Source organism: Taeniopygia guttata, chromosome 21 (genome assembly GCF_048771995.1).
Source record: "Taeniopygia guttata chromosome 21, bTaeGut7.mat, whole genome shotgun sequence".
Taxonomy (NCBI): domain Eukaryota; kingdom Metazoa; phylum Chordata; class Aves; order Passeriformes; family Estrildidae; genus Taeniopygia; species Taeniopygia guttata.
Genome location: NC_133046.1, coordinates 5,963,677 through 5,988,666, shown reverse-complemented (window position 1 = coordinate 5,988,666; position 24,990 = coordinate 5,963,677). Strand labels below are relative to the sequence as shown.

General features: G+C 55.0%; 1 protein-coding gene across 1 annotated transcript; it reads left to right on the top strand.

Moving 5' to 3' along the window:
• Nucleotides 1–1,963: 1,963 nt before the first annotated feature.
• Nucleotides 1,964–24,740, top strand: RCC2 (regulator of chromosome condensation 2). Its single transcript, XM_072917334.1, has 14 exons — nucleotides 1,964–2,188; nucleotides 2,370–2,444; nucleotides 4,695–5,005; nucleotides 5,859–5,952; nucleotides 9,506–9,649; nucleotides 10,762–10,893; nucleotides 13,350–13,438; nucleotides 15,092–15,206; nucleotides 16,744–16,910; nucleotides 18,310–18,490; nucleotides 20,927–21,032; nucleotides 21,117–21,189; nucleotides 22,269–22,346; nucleotides 24,414–24,740. The coding sequence occupies exons 3-14, from the start codon at nucleotides 4,697–4,699 to the stop codon at nucleotides 24,516–24,518; spliced, it is 1,593 nt and encodes a 530-aa protein (XP_072773435.1). The 5' UTR covers nucleotides 1,964–2,188; nucleotides 2,370–2,444; nucleotides 4,695–4,696; the 3' UTR covers nucleotides 24,519–24,740.
• Nucleotides 24,741–24,990: the final 250 nt, after the last annotated feature.

Here is a 24,990-nt window from a genome sequence, read left to right as displayed (position 1 = left end):
AACACACCCCATGGAATTAATATATTTTTTAGTTATTATTTTTGGGGAACAAACCTTTTGAAATCCATACATTTATTATTTATTATTTTTTGGGGACAGACCCCATGGAATTAATGTATTTATTAGTTATTATTTTTGGGGAACTCACCCCATGGAATCCATACATTTATTATTTTTAGGGAACCCATACATTCATTATTTTTTGGGGAACAAACCTTTTGAAATCCATACATTTATTATTTTTTTGGGGGGGGGGACACACCCCATGGAATTAATATATTTATTTGTTATTATTTTTGGGGAACAAACCTTTCGAAATCCATACATTTATTATTTATTATTTTTTGGGGACACACCCCATGGAATGAATATATTTATTTGTTATTATTTTGGGGGAACAAACCTTTTGAAATCCATACATTTATTATTTATTATTTTTTGGGCACACACCCCATGCGATCCATACATTTATTATGTTTTGGGGAACAAACCTTTTGGAATCTGTGCATTTTTTAACCCCCATGGAATCCATACATTTACTATTTTCAGGGAATCCATACATTTATTATTTTTTGGGGAAGAAACCTTTTGGTATCCATACACTTTATTTTTTGGGAAACAGACCCCATGGAATCCATCCAGTTATTATTATTTATTTGGGAACAGACCCCATGGAATTGCTACATTTATTAATTTTTGGGAACAAATGGCATGGAATCCATACATTTACTATTTTTAGGGAATCCATACATTTATTATGTTTTGGGGAGCAAACCTTTTGGAATCCGTGCATTTATTATTTATTATTTATGATTTTTCGGGGACGAACCCCATGGAATCCCTGCGTTAACCCTACACCCACTTCTCCTCGTGGGGGGGGAAAAAAACAAATTTAAAAAAACCAACCCATCCTGCGGGATCTGCGGGATGCTGAGGGAAGTTGCGGGATGCTCTGGGAAGCTGCGGGAGGCTGCGGGAGCTGTGGGAGCTACAGGAGCTGCGGGATGCGAGAGGCTGCGGGATGTTCTGGGAAGCTGCGGGATGCTGCAGGATGTTCTGGGAAGCTGCGGGAGGCTGAAGGATGCTGAGGGATCTGCAGGATGCTCTGGAAAGATGCGGGAGCTGTGGGAAGCTGCAGGATGCTGCGGGATGCTCTGGGAAGCTGCGGGAAGCTGCGGGAGGCTGCGGGATGCTCTGCGGGATCCTCTGGGAAGCTGCGGGATGCTGCAGAAATCTGCGGGATGCTCTGGGAAGCTGCAGGATCCTACGGGAAGCTGCGGGATGCTCTGGGAAGCTGCGGGATGCTCTGGGAGCTACAGGAGCTGTGGGATGCGAGAGGCTGCGGGATGTTCTGGGAAGCTGCGGGAGCTGCGGGATGCTCTGGGAAGCTGCGGGAAGCTGAAGGAGGCTGCGGGAGCTGTGGGAGCTACAGGAGCTGCGGGATGTTCTGCGGGATCCTCTGGGAAGCTGCAGGATGCTCTGGGAAGCTGCGGGAGCTGTGGGAGCTACAGGAGCTGCGGGATGCTCTGCGGGATGCTCTGGGAAGCTGCGGGGATGCTGCGGGATGCTCCGGGATGCTCCGGGAGGCTCCGGGAGGCTCCGGGATGCTGCGGAAGGCTGAAGGAGGCTGCGGGAACCTGTGGGATGCTGAGGGATCTGCGGGATGGTGAGGGAGGCTGCGGGAGCTGCAGGATGCTCTGGGAGCTGCGGGAGGCTGCAGGAGGCTGGGGGAGCTACAGGAGCTGCGGGATGCTCTGGGAAGCTGCGGGAAGCTGCGGGATGCTCTGGGAAGCTGCGGGAAGCTGCGGGATGCTCTAGGAAGCTGCGGGAAGCTGCGGAAATCTGCGGGATTTGGGATCTGGGAAGCTGCGGGATATTCTGGGAAGCTGCGGGAGGCTGAGAGAGGCTGCGGGATGCTCTGGGAAGCTGCAGGATGCTGCAGAAATCTGCGGGATGCTCTGGGGAGCTGCGGGAAGCTGCGGGAGGCTGAGGGATGCTGCGGGAGGCCGCGGCTGGCGGGGCCGGCCCGGACTCCTCCAGCCCTAAAGATGGAGCTGCTCGGCTCCGGGGCCGCTCCCTCGCGGCCGCCGCGATCCGGGCTCGTCTCCCTTTCCCCTTTTCCTGCCCATCCATGTGGTTCTGTTTTGTATTGTCCCGCTCGCCCGCACTCCCGCAGCCGGGGGATTCGGTGGGTGGGATTTCAGGAGGGGAAAAAGGGGAAAAGAGAAAAGGGGGGACAGAGGGAAAAATAAAAACCAAGAAAAAAAAAAAAAAAAACAACCGAGGAGGAGGAGGAGGAGGGAAAAAAGCGAGAAAAAAAACACCCCAAAATTACCTTTTTTTTTTTTTTTTTCTTTTTCCTGCAACAGGAACCGCCACCAAAAATAGTGCAAAGGCCCCGCGCCGCCGCTTTCTTTATGCTGCACCTCTCGCCCTAAAATCAGGTTTGGAATTGGGGGGGCTCCAAAAAGTGGGATTTGGGGGGAGGGGGAGAGGGATTTGGGGAGGGACGGGGGGCGGAAAAATGGTTTAAAAAAAAAAAAAAGGGGGAAAAAAAAAAAAGGCGGATCCACGTGGTGCGAGGGGGGCAGACAGAGATCCCATTGTTCCAGGGAAATCTGGGAATGGGAATGCGGGGGGGGGGCGGGGGGATGGGCACCGGGGAGACCCCCGGGGGGGTCCCTGTCCCCTCCCCAACCCACAGAATCGCCCCCACCCCAAAATCCAGCGGCAGCGCCCCGAGAGCGGCGGGGCTTTGGGGTTTTGGGGGTTCCGGGCGGTTTGGGGAGCGGATAAAGAGGGGAGACCCCAAAACCCCCCCGGTGCTCCCTTTGCCTTTTGTCTCCGGGCACTTTTCCTGCTCCGGACCCCCTTTGGGAACCCCCCGGCACCCCAAAATCCCGGATCCTTCTGTGCACCCCCAAATCTTCCTGAGACCCCCCCGTGTGTGCCCCCCTTTGCACCCCCCAGGCCCCCCTTTTCCAAACTGCACCCCCTCCTTGCACCCCCCTTTGAACCCCCCTTTGAACCCCCCTTTTCCAGCCCCCTTCTCTGCCCCCCAGCCCGGGGGTCTCCTCTCTCCCCACCCCCTGTGCCCCAAATCCCCCCAAATCCCCTCACTGGGGGTTACCCATGTGCCCTTGTCCCATGTCCCCCCAAATCCCCCCCATTTCCCCATCCTGTGTCCCCAAATCCCTCCCCTTATCCCGTGTCCCCCAAAACCCCCGAAATCCCCTCACTGGGGGTCACCCATGTCCCCCCAAATCCCCCCATGTCCCCTGGCTGGGGGGGGGGTCACCCTTGTCCCCATGTCCCCGAGCTGGGGGTCACCCTTGTCCCCACATCCCCCAAGTTTTCCCACACTGGGGTCCCCCCGTGTACCTCTCTCTGTCCCCCCATATCGCCCCCACAGAGGGTCCCCCAATTCTCCTCCATGTCCCCACACTGTCCCTGTCACCAGGGGGGTCCCACCTCTTATCCCCCCATGGCCACCACCGTGGGTCCCCCTTTTGCCCAGTCCTGTGTCCCCATATCCCCCATTTCCCCTCTGTCTGCATCTCTCCTCACTGTGTCCCCATCTCCCCTCACTGTGTCCCCATCTCCCCTCACTGTGTCCCCCTCTGTCCCCATCTCCCCTCACTGTGTCCCCATCTGTCCCCATTTCCCCTCACCCCATTTTCCCCATTTCCCCTCACTGTGTCCCCTCACCCCATTTTCCCCATTTCCCCTCACTGTGTCCCCTCACTCCACATCCATTTCCCCTCTGTCCCCATTTTAACTCACCCCATCTCCCCTCACTGTGTCCCACTGTCCCCATCTCCCCTCACTGTGCCCCCTCACCCCATTTTCCCCATCTCCCCACACTGTGTCCCCCTCTGTCCCCATCTCCCCTCACTGTGTCCCCTCACCCCACACCCCCCATTTCCCCTCACCCCCATTTTACCCATCTCCCCTCACTGTGTCCCCTCACCCCATTTTCCCCACACTGTGTCCCCATTTCCCCTCACTGTGCCCCCATCTGTCCCCATCTCCCCTCACCGTGTCCCCTCACCCCACATCCCCCATCTCCCCTCTCTGTGTCCCCTCAGTCCACACCCCCCATCTTCCCCTCACTGTGTTCCCCTCACCCATTTCCCCCGTCTCCCCACACTGTGTCCCCATCTGTCCCCATTTCCCCTCACTGTGTCCCCCTCTGTCCCCATCTCCCCTCACTGTGTCCCCATGTCCCCATCTCCTCTCACTGGGTCCCCTCACCCATTTCCCCCATCTCCCCTCACTGTGTCCCCATCTGTCCCCATTTCCCCTCACCCCCTTTCCCCCATTTCCCCCTCTGTCCCCATCTCCCCTCACTCTGTCCCCTCACCCCATACCCCCCATCTCCCCTTACTGTGTCCCCATCTCCCCTCACTGTGTCCCCTCACCCCCTTTCCCCCATCTCCCCTCACTGTGTCCCCCTCACGCCGTGTCCCCATCTCCCCTCACCGCGCGTCCCGCTGTCTGTGTGTGTCTGTGTGTGTCTGTGTGTGTCTGTGTGTCTGTGTGTTCCGTGTCTGTCTGTCTGTGGGTCCCTGTCCGTCCCTCGGTCGGTGTGTGTGTGTGTGTTCCGTGTCTGTCTGTCTGTGGGTCCCTGTCCGTCCCTCGGTCGGTGTGTGTGTGTGTGCCGGCCCGGCCCGTTGGCTGACGCGGCCCCGCAGCCATGCCCCGCAGGAAGGCGGCGGGGCCGCCCTGGGACGCCGCGGGCCCGGTGGCTCAGGGCTCGGGGCGGCGGCGGCCGGGCCCTCAGGGCTCAGGGCGGCGGCGGCCCCGGCCCGGCGGCGGCGGCAGCAGCGGCGGCAGCAGCGAGGAGGAGGCGCCCCGGGAGCGGCGGCCGCGGGACGGCAGCCCCGGGGCCCGCAGGCCCGGCAGGCCCGGCGGGGCGGCGGCGGCGGCGGCGGCGGCGGGGCCCGGAGGCCCCCGCGGGCAGAGCGTGGTGATCTGCGAGCCCGAGCACAGCAAGGAGCGCATCGTGAGTGCGGGGAGCGGGCCTGGGGCGCTGCGGACCCCCGTGCCCCGGGGGACACCCCTGAGCCCCGTGGGACAGCCCCCGTGCCCCATTGCACACCCCCCGTGCCCCATTTCACACCCCCGTGCCCCATTACACACCCCTGTACTCCATTGCACACCCCCCGTGCCCCATTGCACACCCCCCGTGCCCCATTGCACACCCCCCGTGCCCCGTGGGACATCCCCCGTGTCCCCATTGCACACCTCCGTGCCCCACTCTGCCCCATTGCACACCCCCCGTGCCCCACTGTGCCCCATTGCACAGCCCTCGTGCCCTGTGGGACACCTCCCGTGCCCCATGGCACACCCCCAGTGCCCCACTGCACACCCCCCACTGTCCCCAGTGTGCCCCACTGCACACCCCCCATGCCCCATTGTGCCCCATTGCACACCCCCCAGTGCCCCCACTGTACCCCACTGCACATTCCCCAGTGTCCCCATTGTGCCCCACTGCACACCCCACTGTGCCCCATTGCACAACCCCAGTGCCCCCATTGTGCCCCATGAGACACCCCCCATGCCCCACTGTGCCCCACTGCACACCCCCCTGTGCCCCCATTGTGCCCCACTGCACACTCCCCAGTGTCCCCATTGTGTCCCCAAAGTACCCTGATGTCCCCCATGTCCCCAGTGCCCCCCATGTCCCCTGGTGTCCCCCGATGTCCCCAATGCCCCAATGTCCCCATGTCCCCCATGTCCCCAGTGCCCCCCATGCCCCCTGATGTCCCCAATGCCCCCCATGTCCCCAATGCCCCCCAATGTCCCCAATGTCCCCAGTGCCCCCCATGTCCCCTGATGTCCCCGTGTCCCCACAGAAGCTCGAGGGCTCCAAGAGCCGGGGGCAGCTCCTGATCTTCGGTGCCACCAACTGGGACCTGATCGGCCGCAAGGAGGTGCCCAAGCAGCAGGGTAGGGCTGCTAATTAACGGCTGTTAATTACTCATTAATTAATCTGTGGGGCCCATTAATGGCTCATTAATTAATTGGTATTAATTAGTAATTAATGAATGGTTTGGGGTAGGGTAGGGGCTCATTAATGGCTGATTAATTTGGGTTAATTAGTAGTCAGTGTTTTGGGGTCCATTAATGGCTCATTAATTAATTGGTATTAATTAGTATATAATTAATGGTTTGGGGCAGGGTAGGGGCTCATTAATGGCTGATTAATTTGGGTTAATTAGTAGTCAGTGTTTTGGGGTCCATTAATGGCTCATTAATTAATTGGTATTAATTAGTATATAATTAATGGTTTGGGGCAGGGTAGGGGCCCATTAATGGCTGTGATTAAATGCTAGTAATTAGTAGCCAATGAACAGTTTGGGGTAGGGTAGGGGCTCATTAATGGCTGATTAATTTGGGTTAATTAGTAGTCAATGTTTTGGGGCCCATTAATGGCTCATTAATTAATTGATATTAATTAGGAATTAATGAATGGTTTGGGGCAGGGTAGGGGCTCATTAATGGCTGTGATTAAATGCTATTAATTAGTAGCCAATGAACAGTTTGGGGTAGGGTAGGGGCTCATTAATGGCTGATTAATTTGGGTTAATTAGTAGTCAATGTTTTGGGGCAGGGTAGGGCTGTGTTAATGGCTGGGATTAATTGGTATTAATTTGAGGTTAATTAGTAATAAGTGTTTTGGGGCAGGGTAGAGGTCCTTAATAGCTGATTAATTAATTGGTATTAGTAATTACTGAATGGTTTGGGACAAGGTAGGGGCTCGCTAATAGCTGTGATTAATTGATATTAATTAGTAATCAATGTATGCTTTGGGACAGGATAGGGGCTCATTAATAGCTGTGATTAATTAGTATTAATTAGTAATCAGTGTATGTTTTGGGGCAGGGTAAGGCCCCTCATTAGCGGGTGATTATTGCTATTAATTATGTATGGGGGCAGAGCAGGGCTCTCATTAATGGCGGTGCGATTAATTGGTGTTAATTCGTAATTAATGACCTTGAGTGGCCCAAGGGCTTGCCTTGGCTTTAATGGATTTGTAGTTTATTAATTTTCTGTTTATTTTATATGCCAAATTAGGCTTTGTTTATTTCTGATCTATTTATAGTTTGTTGATTTTGCTGATTGTTTTTATGTAGTTCTAATTAATTAATCAATTAACTGGGGGAGTAGCCAGAGGTTCACCCCTTAATTGGGGCAGGTTTGAGGGGCGCCAGCTCTGCTGCAAAGCCAAATTAAGATTTTGCTCATTTTGGATGCATTTCTATTTTCTTTTTATTTCTTCTTATTTCATGTAGTTATAATTAATAAATTATTATTATATGTATTATTATATAATGATAAAAAAATTAGTAATATATATAACTGCTAATATAATAATGTAATTATATAATAATCAAAAATATAGATTATATATTAGGGTATATTATTATTATTTACATTAGTATACAAATTGTTATTATTATTTTTATTTTTCTTATTTCATCTAGTTATAATTAATTAATCAATTAACTGGGGGAGGAGCCAGAGGTTCACCCCTTAATTGGGGCAGGTTTGAGGGGTGCCAGCCCTGCTGCAAAGCCAAATTAAGATTTTGCTCATTTTGGATGCATTTCTAGTTCCTTTTTATTTCTCCTTATTTCATCTAGTTATAATTAATAAATTATTATTTTATGTATCATTATATAATGATAATTTAAAATTAATAATATATATAACTGCTAATATAATAATATAATTATTTAATAATAAAAATTTCTATTATTATATATTATTATTATTATTTACAATATTATATAAATTGTTATTATTATTTTTATTTTTCTTATTTCATCTAGTTATAATTAATAAATTATTATTATATGTATCATTATATAATGATGATATATAATTAGTAATATATATAACTGCTAATATAATAATGTAATTATATAATAATAAAAAATATATATTCTTTATTAGTGTATATTATTATTATTTACATTATTATATAAATTGTTATTATTATTTTTACTTTTCTTATTTCATTTAGTTGTAATTAATGAATTTAATTAATTAACTGGGGGAGGAGCCAGAGGTTCACCCCTTAATTGGGGCAGATCTGAGGGGCTCCAGCTCTGCTGCGAAGCCAAATTAAGCCTCTGCTTCGTTTTCAATTAATCAAAAATTAATTCATTAATCATCTCCTTCTTCTATGGGATATACTGAACTTGTCTGCTCGTGGCGGAACAGCTTCGTTAATTAATATTTCCTTAATTGGGGCAGCAGGCAGGGCTGGCCACGCTCACTGGGGCAGGTTCCCGTTATTTTCCTGGCATTCCCTGATTTCCCAGATCATTTTCCCAGATTTTCCAGGATCATTTTCCCAGATCATTTCCCTGATGATTTTCCCGGTATTCCTTGTTTTCCCAGATGATTTTCTGGGATGATTTTCCTGGATTTTCCTGGATATTCCACAATGATTTTCCTAGATTTTCCCAGTATTCACAGATGATTTTCCTAGTTGATTTTCTTGCATTTTACTGGATTGTTTTCCTGAAGTTTCCTGGATTTTCCCGGATCATTTTCCCAGAAGATTTTCCTGGTTTATTTTCCTGGATGATTTTCCCGGTATTCCCAGAGGATTTTCCCAGATTTTCCTATATTATTTTCCTGGATTTTCTGGGATGATTTTTTCTGGATAATTTTCCTGGATTTTCCCAGGTGATTTTCATGGGTGATTTTCCTGGATTTTCTCGGGTGCTTTTCCTGAATTTTCCTGTATTATTTTCCCAATATTCCCTGATGATTTTCCTGGCTGATTTTCCCGGATGATTGTGATTTTCCCAGATGATTTGCCTGCATTTTCCTGGATTATTTTCCTGATTTTTCCTGGATTTTCCCAGATGATTTTTCCAGTATTCCCAGACAATTTTTCTGGCTGATTTTCCCAGTTTATTTTCCTGTATTTTCCTGTAGTATTTTCCTGAATTTCCCTAGATTTTCTGGGATTATTTTCCTGGATTTCCCCCGATTATTTTCCCAGTATTCCCAGATGATTTTCCTGGCTGATTTTCCCAAATGATTTTGATTTTCCCAGTATTCCCAGATGATTTTCCTGGCTGATTTTCCCAAATGATTTTGATTTTCCCACTTTATTTTCCTGTATTTTCCTGTATTATTTTCCTGAATTTTCCCAGATTTTCCCAGATTATTTTCCTGTATTTTCCCGGACTATTTTCCTGAATTTTCTTGGATTTTCCCAGATTATTTTCCTGTATTTTCCCATATTATTTTCCTGAATTTTCCTGTATTTTCCCGGATTATTTTCCTGAATTTTCCTGGATTTTTCCATATTATTTTCCTGGATTATTTTCCTGAATTTCCCCAGATTATTTTCCCAGTATTCCCAGACCATTTCCTGGCAGATTTTCCGGCCTGATTTTCCTGTGTTCCCCAGACTATTTTCCCAGCCGCGTTTCCCGGCTGCTTTTCCCTGCCCCGGCTCATTCCCGGTGTTTTCCAGCGGCGTACCGGAACCTGGGCCAGAACCTGTGGGGGCCGCACCGCTACGGCAGCCTGGGGACGCTGCGCGTGCGCTCGGTGGTGTCGGGGCCCTGCGCCGCGCACAGCCTGCTCATCACCGCCGAGGGACGCCTCTGGAGCTGGGGTCAGCCGCCAGAGCGGGATCTGTCCGGGAATCTGGCTGGGAGAGCGGGATCCGTCCCGGGGACACGGCTGGGAGAGGGGGATCTGTCCCGGGAACACGGCTGGGAGAGCGGGATCTGTGCGGGAACACGGCTGGGAGAGTGGGATCTGTGCGGGAACACGGCTGGGAGAGCGGGATCCGTGCTGGGAACCCGGCTGGGAGAGCGGGATCTGTCCCGGGAACACGGCTGGGAGAGCGGGATCCGTCCTGGGAACACGGCTGGGAGAGCGGGATCTGTCCCGGGAACCTCCTGTGGGAGAGGGGGATCCGTCCTGGGAACCCAACTGGGAGAGTGGGATCCATCCTGGGAACCTCCCGTGGGAGAGGGGGATCCATGCTGGGAACCTCCCATGGGAGAGCGGGATCTGTGCTGGGAACCTCCTGTGGGAGAGGGGGATCTGTCTTGGGAACCCAACTGGGAGAGCGGGATCCATCCTGGGAACCTCCTGTGGGATAGCGGGATTTGTCCTGGGAACCCAACTGGGAGAGCGGGATCTGTCCTGGGAACTGGGCTGGGAGAGCGGGATCCGTGCTGGGAACCTCCCGTGGGAGAGGGGGATCCATCCTGGGAACCTCCTGTGGGATAGTGGGATCTGTCCTGGGAACCAAACTGGGATAATGTGATCTGTCCCAGGAGCGTTCCTCGGATAACGGCATCAGCGGGAACCCCTGGGATAGCAGGATCAGAGGGAACCCCTGGGCTAATGGGATCGGAGGGCACCCTTGGGATAACGGGATCAGCGGGATCCCCATTGATAGCGGGATCAGCGGGATCCCCATGGATAACGGGATCAGCGGGACCCCCATGGATAGTGGGATCAGTGGGACCCCCATGGATAACGGGATCAGCGGGACCCCCATGGATAACGGGATCAGCGGGATCCCCGTGGATAACGGGATCAGCGGGATCCCCGTGTCTGGCGGGATCAGCGGGACCCCCATGGATATGGGATCAGCAGGACCCCCGTGGATAACGGGATCAGCGGGATCCCCGTGGATAACGGGATCAGAGGGACCCCAGGAAATGGGATCAGCGGGATCCCCGTGGATAACGGCTGCGGGGCTCCCGGCAGGGCGGAACGAGAAGGGGCAGCTGGGCCACGGCGACACGAAGCGCGTGGAGGCGCCGCGGCCGATCGAGGCCCTGAGCAGCGAGGCCATCGTGGCGGCCGCCTGCGGCAGGAACCACACCCTGGCGCTGACCGGTGCGCAGAGACGGGACACGGGATGGACACGGGGATGGACACCGGGATGGACACGGGATGGACACCGGGATGGAGCGGGACACGGGGACGGACCGGGACACGGGGATGGACACGGGATGGACCAGGACACCGGGATGGAGACGGGACATGGGGATGGAGATGGGACACGGGATGGACTGGGACACCGGGATGGACACCGGGATGGAGACGGGACACGGGGATGGACACGAGGATGGATATGGGGATAGAGCCGGGACACGGGGATGGAGCTGGGACACGGGATGGACACGGGGATGGACCGGGACACGGGGATGGACCGGGACACGGGGATGGAGCCGGGACACGGGATGGAGACGGGACATGGGGATGGAGTCTGGGACATGGGGATGGAGCGGGACACCGGGATGGAGACGGGACACGGGGCTGGAACTGGGACACGGGGATGGAGCTGGGACACGGGGATGGAGCCGGGACACGGGGATGGAGCCGGGACACCGGGATGGGGCACGGGGATGGAGACGGGACATGGGGATGGACACGGGGATGGGGCATGGGGATGGACCGGGACACGGGGATGGAGCTGGGACATGGGGATGGACACGGGGCTGGGACACAGGGATGGAGACGGGACACGGGGATGGAGTCTGGGACACGGGGATGGAACTGGGACACGGGGATGGGACACCGGGATGGAGACGGGACACAGGGATGGAGTCTGGGACACGGGGATGGACCGGGACACGGGGATGGACACGAGGATGGATATGGGGATAGAGCCGGGACACGGGGATGGAGCGGGACACGGGGATGGGACACGGGGATGGAGTGGGACACCTGGATGGACCGGGACACCTGGATGGACCAGGACACCGGGATGGACCGGGACATGGGGATGGAGCTGGGAGATGGGGCTGGAACTGGGACATGGGGATGGAGTCGGGACACGAGGATGGAGCCCGGGAAATGGGGCTGGACCGGGACACGGGGCTGGACCGGGACACAGGGATGGAGCCGGGACATGGGGCTGATCCCGGGAAATGGGGTTGATCTGGGGAAATTGGGCAGATCCTGGGAAATGGGGCTGGAGCCTGGGACATGGCTGGATCCCGGGACACAGCTGGATCCTGAGGCACGGGGCTGATCCCAAGACATGGCCAGAGCCCGGGACACGGGGCTGGATCCTGGGACACGGGGCTGGATCCTGGGAGATGGAGCTGGATCCTGGGAAATGGGGCTGGATCCCAGGAAATGGAGCTGGATCCTGGGAAATGGATCTGGATCCTGGGAAATGGGGCTGGATCCTGGGAATAGGGCTGGATCCCGGGAATAGGGCTGGATCCTGGCAATAGGGCTGGATCCCAGGAAATGGAGCTGGATCCTGGGAAATGGGGCTGGATCCCGGGAAATGGGGCTGGATTCCGGGAAATGGGGCTGGATCCCGGGAAATGGGGCTGGATCCCGGGAAATGGGGCTGGATCCCGGGAAATGGGGCTGGATCCTGGGAAATGGGGCTGGATCCCAGGAAATGGGGCTGGATCCCGGGAAATGGAGCTGGATCCCGGGAAATGGGGCTGGATCCTGGGAAATGGAGCTGGATCCCGGGAAATGGGGCTGGATCCTGGGAAATGGAGCTGGATCCCGGGAAATGGGGCTGGATCCTGGCAATAGGTCTGGATCCTGGGAAACGGGGCTGGATCCCGGGAAATGGGGCTGGATCCCGGGAAATGGGGCTGGATCCTGGCAATAGGTCTGGATCCTGGGAAACGGGGCTGGATCCCGGGAAATGGAGCTGGATCCCGGGAAATGGGGCTGGATCCTGGGAAATGGAGCTGGATCCTGGGAAATGGGGCTGGATCCTGGGAAATGGGGCTGGATCCCAGGAAATGGGGCTGGATCCTGGGAAATGGGGCTGGATCCCGGGAAATGGGGCTGGATCCCGGGAAATGGGGCTGGATCCCAGGAAATGGGGCTGGATCCTGGGAAATGGGGCTGGATCCTGGGAAATGGGGCTGGAGCCTGGGAAATGGGGCTGGAGCCTGGGAAATGGGGCTGGAGCCTGGGAAATGGAGCTGGAGCCTGGGAAATGGAGCTGGATCCTGGGAAATGGGGCTGGATCCTGGGAAATGGGGCTGGAGCCTGGGAAATGGAGCTGGAGCCTGGGAAATGGAGCTGGAGCCTGGCAGTAGGGCTGGATCCCGGGAAATGGGGCTGGATCCCGGGAATTGGAGTTGGATCCCAGGAAATGGAGCTGGATCCCGGGAAACGGGGCTGGATCCCGGGAAGCTGCACATAATCCCGGAAAAACTGCACTAAATCCAACCCTTTTCCCCAAAATCCATCCATTGCCCCAAAATCCCGGGAAAAGAGCCCCAGATCTGTCCCTTTTGCCCCAAATTCTGGGAGAATGGTCCCAAAATCCCAGTTTTTCCCCCCCAAAATTCCCATTTTCCCCGCAGAGAGCGGCTCCGTGTTCGCCTTCGGGGAGAACAAGCTGGGCCAGCTGGGGCTGGGGAACCAGACGGACGCCGTGCCCAGCCCCACCCAGGTATGGACCCCCAGATTTGGGGGAAATCCGAGGATTTTGGGGCTTTTAGTGACATATTCCTTAAAAACCCCTCGGGGTGCACGATTCCCTCTCAGCCAGTTCCCAGCTGAGGTGGGGAGAGGAAAAACCAGGATTTGGAAATTGAATTTTTAAGGAATTTTAGGGATTTTCTGATGTAAATTCCTTTTTTTTTTTTTTTCCCCCGTTTCCCAAATTTTTTTGATCCTGTTTTTACAGCTTTTCGTGCAGGTCAGGGATTTCCTGTGGAAAATTCCCCTTTTTTCCTTTTTCCCATGTTTTCTGATCCAGTTTTTCTGCTTTTCCCACAGATCAGGAATTTCCCATTGAAATTCCCCATTTTCCCTTTTCCTGTGTTTTTAAATCTCATTTTTCCTATCCTGTTTTTCCAGCTTTTGCCACAGATCAGAGATTTCCCCCAGAAATTCACCTTTTTACCCTTTTCCTGCATTTCTGATCCAGTTCTTCACTTTTTTTCCGCATTTTACGTGTTTTCCAATCCCATTTTCCCTACTTTTCCCACAGATCAGGGATATCCCATGGAAATATCCCTTTTTTCCTTTTTCCTGATTTTTTTTTTCAATCCAAATTTTCCTGCTTTTCCCACAGATCAGGGATTTCCTCTGGAATTTCCTCTTTTTTTCTTTTCCTGCTTTTTCTGTGTTTTTCTCATCCCTTTTTATCTGCTCTTCCCCTGTTCTTGATCCTGTTTTTCCTGCCGATCAGGGATTTCCCATGGAAATTCCCCATTTTTCCCTTTTTCCATGTTTTTCTGATCCCGTTTTTCCAGCTTTTCCTGTGTTTCTGACCCCCATTTTTCCTGGGTTTTCTAATCCCATTTTCCTGGCTTTTCCCATATTTCTGATCCCCATTTTCCCCTTTTTCCTGGCTTTTCTGACCCCATTTTCCCAGCTTTTCTTGTGTTTCTGATACCCATTTTCCCCTTTTTCCTGGCTTTTCTGATCCCATTTTTCCAGCTTTTCCTTGTTTCTGATCCCCATTTTTCCTGGCTTTTCTGATCCCATTTTTCCAGCTTTTCCTGTGTTTCTGACCCCCATTTTTTCTAATCCCATTTTCCAGCTTTTCCCATATTTCTGATCCCCATTTTCCCCTTTTCCCTGGCTTTTCTGGTCCCATTTTTCCAGCTTTTCTTGTGCTTCTGATCCCTATTTTTCCTGGCTTTTCCTGTGTTTCTGACCCCCATTTTTCCCAATCCCATTTTTTTCTAATCCCTTTTTTTTCTAATCCCATTTTCCCAGCTTTTCCCATATTTCTGATTGCATTTTCCCAACTTTTCTTGTGTTTCTGATCCCCATTTTCCCATTTTTTTCTAATCTAATTTTCCCGGCTTTTCCTGTGTTTCTGATCCCCATTTTCCCCTTTTCCCTGGCTTTTCTGATCCCGTTTTTCCAGCTTTTCCTCTGTTTCTGACCCCCATTTTTCCTGGTTTTTCTAGTCCCATTTTCCTGGTTTTTCCCATATTTCTGTCCCCCATTTTCCCCTTTTCCCTGGCTTTTCTGATCCATTTTTCTGGCTTTTCCTGTGTTTCTGACCCCCGTTTTTCCCCTTCTGCATTTCTGATCCCGTTTGCCCACTATTCCGGGATTTCCTGACCCCATTCCCGGTTTTTCCCAGATCCTGTACAATGGGCAGCCGATCTCCAAGCTGGGCTGTGGGGCCGAGTTCAGCATGGTCATGGACTGCAAGGGGAACCTGTACTCCTTCGGGTGCCCCGAGTACGGCCAGCTGGGTACGGGATTTGGGATTTGGGATCATCCCATGGGAATGGGATTTGGGATCACCCCATGGGATCACCCCATGGGAACCTGTATTCCTTCGGGTGCCCCGAGTACGGCCAGCTGGGTACGGGATTTGGGATCTATGGGATCACCCCATGGGAACCTGTATTCCTTCGGGTGTCCCGAGTACGGCCAGCTGGGTACGGGATTTGGGATCATCCCATGGGAACGGGATTTGGGATCACCCCATGGGAACCTGTATTCCATCGGCTGTCCCAAGTACGGCCAGCTGGGTACGGGATTTGGGATTTATGGGATCATCTCATGGGATCACCTCATGGGAATGGGATTTGGGATCACCCCATGGGAACCTGTATTCCTTCGGGTGCCCCGAGTACGGACAGCTGGGTACGGGATTTGGGATCTATGGGATCACCCCATGGGAATGGGATTTGGGATCATCCCATGGGAATGGGATTTGGGATCACCCCATGGGAACCTGTATTTCTTCGGGTGCCCCGAGTACGGCCAGCTGGGTACAGGATTTGGGATCGTCCCATGGGATATTGGCTGGTTTGGGATGATCCCACGGGATGGAAGCAGTTTGGGATCACCCTGTGGGATCGGGGCAGTTTGGGATCACCCTGAAGGGTGGTTCTGGATGACCCCACAGGGTCGGGGTGGTTGGGGATGACCCCACAGGATTGGGGCAGTTTGGGATCACCATGTAGGATTGGAGTGGTTTGGGATGACCCCACAGGACTGGGGCAGTCCCAGATAACCCCACAGGATCGGGGCGGTTGGGGATGACCCCACGGGATCGGGGCGGTTGGGGATGACCCCGCAGGATCAGGGCAGTTTGGGATGACCCTGTAGGATTGGGGCAGTCCCAGATAACCCCACAGGATGGGGGCAGTTTGGGATGACCCCACAGGATCGGGGTGGTTCGGGATGACCCCACAGGATTGGGGCAGTTCCAGATGACCCCACAGGAATGGGGCAGTTCCAGATAATCCCACAGGATCAGGGCAGTTCGGGATGACCCCACAGGATCGGGGCGGTTCCAGATAACCCCACAGGATTGGGGCAGTTCGGGATGACCCCACAGGATTGGGGCAGTTCCAGATAACTCCACAGGATTGGGGTGGTTTGGGGTGACCCTATGGGATCGGGGCAGTTCGGGATAACCCTGTAGGATTGGGGTGGTTTGGGATGACCCCGCAGGATCGGGATGGTTGGGGATGACCCCACAGGATTGGGGCAGTTTGGGATCACCCTGCAGGATTGGAGTGGTTTGGGATGACCCTACAGGATTGGGGCAGTTTGGGATCACCATGTAGGATTGGAGTGGTTGGGGATGATCCCACAGGATTGGGGCAGTTCCAGATAACCCCACGGGATCGGGGTGGTTCGGGATGACCCCACAGGATTGGGGCAGTTTGGGATCACCATGTAGGACTGGGGCAGTCCCAGATGACCCCACAGGATCGGGGCAGTCCCAGATGACCCCACAGGGTGCTCAGGCTGGCCGTGCCGCTCCCGTTGCAGGCCACAATTCCGACGGGAAGTTCATCGCGCGGGCGCAGCGCATCGAGTACGACTGCGAGCTGCTGCCGCGGCGCGTGGCGCTCTTCGTGGAGCGCACCAAGGACGGGCAGGTGCTGCCCGTGCCCAACGTCGTGGTCAGGGACGTGGCCTGCGGGGCCAACCACACGGTACGGGAATGGGATTGGGATTGGGATAATGGGAATGGGTCAGGGACGTGGCCTGCGGGGCCAACCACATGGTACGGGAATGTGGGAATGGGATAACAGGATTGGGATAACGGGAATGGGTGAGGGACATGGCCTGCGGGGCCAACCACAGGGTATGGGAACACGGGAATGGGATTGGGATAATGGGAATAACAGGAATGGGTCAGGGACGTGGCCTGCGGGGCCAACCACACGGTACAGGAATGCGGGATAACGGGATAATGGGAATAACGGGAATGTGGGAATGGGATTGGGATAATGGGGATAACGGGAATGGGTCAGGGACATGGCCAGCGGGGCCAACCACACAGTATGGGAACGTGGGAATGGGATTGGGATCTCAGGCTGTTTTCCCGTTCCAGCTGGATTCCAGAAGCTCTGGGATTTGGGATCTGGGATCTGGGATTTGGGATCTCAGGCTGTTTTCCCGTTCCAGCTGGTGCTGGATTCCCAGAAGCGCTGGGATTTGGGATCTGGGATTTGGGATCTGAGGCTGTTTTCCCGTTCCAGCTGGTGCTGGATTCCAGAAGCGCTGGGATTTGGGATCTGGGATCTGGGATTTGGGATCTGAGTCTGTTTTTCCCATCCCAGCTGGTGCTGGATTCCCAGAAGCGCTGGGATTTGGGATTTAGGATCTGAAGTTTGGGATTTGGGATCTGAGGCTGTTTTTCCCGTTCCAGCTGGTGCTGGATTCCCAGAAGCGCTGGGATTTGGGATTTGGGATCTGAGGCTGTTTTCCTGTTCCAGCTGGTGCTGGATTCCCAGAGGCTCTGGGATCTGGGATCTGGGATCTGGGATCTGAGTCTGTTTTTCCCATTGCAGCTGGTGCTGGATTCCCAGAAGCGCTGGGATTTGGGATCTCTGAGGCTGTTTTCCCGTTCCAGCTGGTGCTGGATTCCCAGAAGCTCTGGGATCTGGGATTTGGGATCTGAGGCTGTTTTCCCGTTGCAGCTGGTGCTGGATTCCGAGAAGCGCTGGGATTTGGGATTTAGGATCTGAAGTTTGGGATCTAGGATCTGGGATTTGGGATCTGAGGCTGTTTTCCCGTTCCAGCTGGTGCTGGATTCCCAGAAGCGCTGGGATTTGGAATTTAGGATCTGAAGTTTGGGATTTGGGATCTGGGATTTGGGATCTGAGGCTGTTTTCCCGTTCCAGCTGGTGCTGGATTCCCAGAAGCGCTGGGATTTGGAATTTAGGATCTGAAGTTTGGGATTTGGGATCTGGGATTTGGGATCTGAGGCTGTTTTCCCGTCCCAGCTGGTGCTGGATTCCCAGAAACGCTGGGATTTGGAATTTAGGATCTGAAGTTTGGGATTTGGGATCTGGGATTTGGGATCTGAGTCTGTTTTTCCCATCCCAGCTGGTGCTGGATTCCCAGAAGCGCGTTTTCTCCTGGGGCTTCGGGGGCTACGGGCGGCTGGGCCACGCGGAGCAGAAGGACGAGATGGTTCCCAGGCTGGTGAAGCTCTTCGACTTCCCGGGACGCGGCGCCGCCCAGATCTACGCGGGATACACCTGCTCCTTCGCCGTCAGCGAGACCGGTGGGAATGCCGGGAGCGGGAATTCGGGATCTGGGATCTGGGAATGCCAAAGGGGCTGGCAGCGAGACTGGTGGGAACACCAGGATCGGGAATGCCGGGAGTGCCGGGAGCTGGGATTTGGGATCTGGGATTTGGGAATGCCAAAGGGGCTGGCAGCGAGACCGGTGGGAACGCCGGGACATGGGATTTGGGATCTGGGACTTGGGAATGCCAAAGGGGCTGGCAGCAAGACCAGTGGGAACACCGGGATCGGGAATGCCGGGAGTGCCGGGACCTGGGATCTGGGATCTGGGACTTGGGAATGCCAAAGGGGCTGGCAGTGAGACCGGTGGGAACGCCGGGATCGGGAGTGCCGGGACCTGGGATTTGGGATTTGAGAATGCCAAAGGGGCTGGCAGCGAGACCGGTGGGAACAGCGGGACCTGGGATCTGGGAATGCCAAAGGGACTGGCAGCAGGAGGGGTGGGAATGCCGGGACCTGGGATTTGGGATCTAGGACTTGGGAATGCCAAAGGGGCTGGCAGCAAGACCAGTGGGAATGCCGGGATTGGGAATGCCGGGAATTCCGGGGTCTGGGATTTGGGAATGCTGGGGGCACCATCAGTGAGACAGGTGGGGATTTGGGAATGCTGGGGGGCTGGCAGCGGGACGGGTGGTACTGGGATCTGCGATTTGGGAATGCCAAAGGGGCTGGCAGCAGGAGGGGTGGGAATGCTGGGATCGGGAATGCCGGGAGCGCCGGGACCTGGGATTTGGGATCTGGGAATGCCAAAGGGGCTGGCAATGAGACCGATGGGAACGCCGGGAACGGGAATGCCGGGAGCGCCTGGACCTGGGATTTGGGATCTGGGACTTGGGAATGCCAAAGGGGCTGGCAGCAAGACCGGTGGGAGCGCCGGGATCGGGAATGCTGGGAATTCCGGGGTCTGGGATTTGGGAATGCTGGGGGCACCATCAGTGAGACAGGTGGATTTGGGAATGCTGGGGGGCTGGCAGCGGGATGGGTGGGTATGCTGGGATCTGGGATTTGGGAATGCCAAAGGGGCTGGCAGCGAGACCGGTGGGAATGCAGGGATTTGGGATTTGGGATCTGGGATTGGGAATGCCAAAGGGGCTGGCAGCAGGAGGGGTGGGAATGCCAGGATTTGGGATTTGGGATCTGGGATCTGGGAATGCCAAAGGGGCTGGCAGCAAGACCGGTGGGAACGCCGGGATCGGGAATGCCAGGAGCACCGGGACATGGGATTGGGAATGCCAAAGGGGCTGGCAGCAAGACCGGTGGGAACGCCGGGATCGGGAATGCCAGGAGCACCGGGACATGGGATTGGGAATGCCAAAGGGGCTGGCAGCAAGACCGGTGGGAACGCCGGGATCTAGGATTTGGGAATGCCAAAGGGGCTGGCAGCAGGAGGAGTGGGAATGCCGGGATCTGGGATTTGGGAATGCTGGGGGCACCATCAGTGAGACAGGTGGGGATTTGGGAATGCCAGGAATGCCACAAGGGCTGGCAGCGAGACCGGTGGGAACACCGGAACCTGGGATTTGGGATCTGGGATTTGTGAATGCCAAAGGGGCTGGCAGCAGGAGGGGTGGGAATGCCGGGATTTGGGATTTGGGAATGCCAAAGGGGCTGGCAGTGAGACCGGTAGGAACATCAGGATCAGGAATGCCAGGAGTGCCGGGACCTGGGATTCGGGATCTGGGACTTGGGAATGCCAAAGGGGCTGGCAACGAGACCGGTGGGAACGCTGGGATCGGGAATGCCGGGAGCACCGGGACCTGGGATCTGGGATCTGGGACTTGGGAATGCCAAAGGGGCTGGCAGCGAGACCAGTGGGAATGCCGGGATTGGGAATGCCGGGAATTCCGGGATCTGGGATTTGGGAATGCTGGGGGCACCATCAGTGAGACAGGTGGGGATTTGGGAATGCTGGGGGGCTGGCAGCGGGATGGGTGTGTATGCTGGGATCTGGGATTTGGGAATGCCAAAGGGGCTGGCACCAGGATGGGTGGGAATGCTGGGATCTGGGAATGCTGGGGGCACCATCAGTGAGACAGGTGGGGATTTGGGATGGTATTCCCATGGACCTGGGATTTGGGAATTCCAGGGGATCCATGCCCTGACGGGTGGGATTCCCTTGGACCCGGGATTTGGGAATTCCGGGGGATCTGTGCCCTGACGGGTGGGACTCCCATGGATTTGGGAATTCCAGGGGATCTGTGCCCTAACGGGTGGGATTCCCGTGGATTTGGGAATTCTGGGGGATCCATGCCCTGACGGGTGGGATTCCCATGGATCCAGAATTTGGGAATTCCGGGGGATCTATGCTCTGAAGGGTGGGATTCCCTTGGACCTGGGATTTGGGAATTCCGGGGGATCTGTGCCCTAACGGGTGGGACTCCCGTGGATTTGGGAATTCCGGGGTTCCCCTGCAGGCGGATTGTTCTTCTGGGGCGCCACCAACACCTCCCGGGAGTCCACCATGTACCCCAAGGCCGTGCAGGACCTGTGCGGGTGGAAGATCCGCAGCCTGGCCTGCGGGTGAGTGCGGCTCCGGGAATTCCCGCCCCGGCCCGGATTTGGGGTGCCGGGACACTCGGGGACACGGGATCGCCTCCCTTGCAGGAAGAGCTCCGTCATCGTGGCGGCCGACGAGAGCACCATCAGCTGGGGGCCCTCGCCCACCTTCGGGGAGCTGGTACGCCCCAAAAACCCCAAACTGACACCCCAAATAAAACCCCAAAAACCCCAAACTGACACCCCAAACCCACCAGCAGCTGGGGGCCCTCGCCCACCTTCGGGGAGCTGGTACGCCCCAAAAACCACAAATTACACCCCAAAAACCCCAAATAAAACCCCAAATGAAACCCCAAAATGACACCCTAAATGCCCCAAATAAAACCTCAAACTGACACCCCAAAAACCCCAAATAAAACCCCAAAACCCCAAACTGACACCCCAAATAAAACCCACCATCAGCTGGGGGCCCTCGCCCACCTTCGGGGAGCTGGTACACCCCAAAAACCCCAAACTGACACCCCAAAAACCCCAAACTGACACCCCAAAAACCCCAAATGACACCCCAAATAAAACCCCAAAAACCCCCAAACTGACACCCCAAACCCACCATCAGCTGGGGGCCCTCGCCCACCTTCGGGGAGCTGGTACGCCCCAAAAACCCCAAATAATACCCCAAATGGCACCCCAAAAACCCCAAAATGACACCCTAAATACCCCAAATAAAACCCAAAACGGACACCCTAAAAACCCCAAATAAAACCCGAAACTGACACCTCAAAAACCCCAAATAAAACCCCAAATGACACCCCAAATGACACCCCAAATAAAACCCCAAATTGCACCCCAAAAACCCCCAAAATGATGCCCCAAAAACCCCAAACTGACACCCCAAACCCACCATCAGCTGGGGGCCCTCGCCCACCTTCGGGGAGCTGGTACGCCCCAAAAACCCCGAATTACACCCCAAAATGACACCCTAAATGCCCCAAATAAAACCTCAAACTAACACCCCAAAAATCCCAAACTGACACCCCAAATAAAACCCCAAATGACACCCCAAAACCCCCAAAATGCCCAATCCCTGTCCCTGGGATGTTCCGCAGGGATATGGGGACCACAAACCCAAATCCCCCCCAAAGGGACACCCCAAAACCCCCAAAATGCCCAATCCCTGTCCCTGGGATATTCCCACAAACCCAAATCCCACAAAGGAACACCCCAAAATGCCCAATCCCTGTCCCTGGGATGTTCCCACAGGGATATGGGGACCACAAACCCAAATCGTCCACGGCGGCGCAGGAGGTGAAAACCCTGGACGGGATCTACACCGAGCAGGTGAGGGGACCCCACAGGGCTGGTGGGGTCAGGGGGCGCCTGTGGGGAATCATTTGGGGTGGCTGAGGCTGTGTGAACTCCCCACACCTGTGGGGTGAGCAAGAGGATCTATGGGGATTTATTTGGGGTAGCTGAGGCTGTGTCGAGGTCATGACACCCATGGGGTGATGGAGAGGGCACCCGGATTGCCCCAAAATAATTTGGGGTGGCTGAGGCCATACACAGCTCATCCCGTCTGTGGGGTGAAAGGAGGGCTCCTTTGGGGAATAATTTGGGGTGGCTGAGGCTGTGTGAACTCCCCACATCTGTGGGGTGAGCGAGGGGATCTATGGGGATTTATTTGGGGTGGCTGAGGCAGTGTCCAGGTCATGACACCCATGGGGTGATGGAGAGGGCCCCCCAATTGCCCTAAAATAATTTGGGGTGGCTGAGACCATACACAGCTCATCCCATCTGTGGGGTGAAAGGAGGGCTCCTTTGGGGAATAATTTGGGGTGGTGGAGGCCATACACAGCTCCCCACACCTGTGGGGTGAGCAAGAGGATCTATGGGGATTTATTTGGGGTGGCTGAGGCTGTGCCCAACTCATGGGGTGATGCAGAGGGCACCCGGATTGCCCTAAAATAATTTGGGGTGGCTGAGCCCTGACACAGCTCATCCTGTCTGTGGGGTGAGGGAGCATCTGTGGGGCCCTTCCCTAAAATAATTCGGGGTTGGGTGAGGCCGTGCCCAGCTCGTGACACCCGTGGGGTGATGGAGAGGGCACCCGGAGGCTCTTCCCTAAAATAAACAGGGAAACGGAGGCCGTGCCCTGCTCGTGACACCCGTGGGCCCCTCCCCTAAAATAAACGGGGAAACTGAGGCACAGCTCATCACATCCACGGGGCCCTCCCCTAAAATGGACAGGGACACCCTGGGGCGCATTCCCTAAAATAAACTGGGAAACTGAGGCCGTGCCCAGCTCAGGACAGCAGGATCCATTCCCTAAAATAAACGGGAAAACAGAGGCCGTGCCCAGCTCAGGACAGCAGGATCCATTCCCTAAAATAAATGGGAAACTGAGGCCGTGCCCAGCCCGTGGCCCCCGTGGGTGCCGGGCAGGGGGTGCAGGGCCCTTCCCTAAAACTCCTTTGGGATGCTCCAGCCCGGACTGGATCCCAGCAGGAGGGAGCGATCCCGGGAGAGATCCCCGGATCCCCTCAGCTCCACCGTTCCCTTTTCCATGGGCAGTGTCCACTCCCAGCTGCCCCATTCCCAGTTCCACAGGCATTCCCATTCCCAGCTGCCCCATTCCCAGTTCCACAGGCACTCCCACTCCCAGTTCCATGGGCATTCCCTCTCCCAGCTGCCCCATTCCCAGTTCCATGGGCATTCCCAGTTCCATGGGCATTCCCACTCCCAGCTGCCCCATTCCCAGTTCCATGGGCATTCCCAGTTCCATGAGCATTCCCACTCCCAGCTGCCCCATTCCCAGTTCCATGGGCATTCCCACTCCCAGTTCCATGGGCATTCCCACTCCCAGCTGCACCATTCCCTTCCCTTTTCCCATTCCCAGTTCCATGGACAGTTCCCATTCCCAGCTGACCCATTCCTGTTCCCATTCCAGTTGGCCGTGGGCAATTCCCATTCCCAGCTGACCCATTCCCATTCCTGTTCCCATTCCAATTCCAGATGGCCATGTGCCATTCCCATTCCCAGCTGACCCATTCCCGTTCCCATTCCAGGTGGCCATGGGCTATTCCCATTCCAGGTGGCCATGGGCTATTCCCATTCCCAGCTGACCCATTCCCATTCCCATTCCACGTGGCCATGGGCTATTCCCATTCCCAGCTGACCCATTCCCATTCCAGGTGGCCATGGACAATTCCCATTCCCAGCTGACCCATTCCCATTCCAGGTGGCCATGGACAATTCCCATTCCAGGTGGCCATGGGCTATTCCCATTCCCAGCTGACCCATTCCCATTCCCGTTCCCATTCCAGGTGGCCATGGGCTATTCCCATTCCCATTCCAGGTGGCCATGGACAATTCCCATTCCCAGCTGACCCATTCCCGTTCCCATTCCAGGTGGCCATGGGCTATTCCCACTCGCTGGTGATCGCCCGGGACGAGTCGGAGGCGGAGCAGGAGAAGCTGCGGAAGCTGCCGGAGTACAACCCCCGCACCCTCTGAGGGGCCCCGATGATCCCGATCCCGATGATCCCGATCCCGCTTCTCCATCCCGCCCGCCGTGCTCCGTCCCCGCATTCCCAGCCCTCGGGGGGGCCATTCCCACCCCCGTTATTCCCGGCTTTTGGAATTCCCGACCGCAGCCGGGCCTTCCGGCGCGTCCCGCCCCGGCTTTTGTAGGGTCTGGCCTTGAATTGTTTTTTATTTTATTTGTATTTTTCCGCAGCTTTTTTCATTTTTACTGTTTCCCGTTTTTCCAGCCCCGAATCTCCGTGGCTGCCGGCTCGGGATCGCTTTGGGGATCTGATCCCGGCTTGGGATCCCTTTAGGGATCTGGGATCCCTAAGGAGCAGCTGCCAACTCCTGGTTTTTCCCCTGTGCTCCCATTTTTCCCAATATTCCCATTTTTTGCTGGTTTTCCCTCCTTTGGGTGCTACAGTTTTCGGGATTTCCCCCCTCCCACCCCTCCAGCATC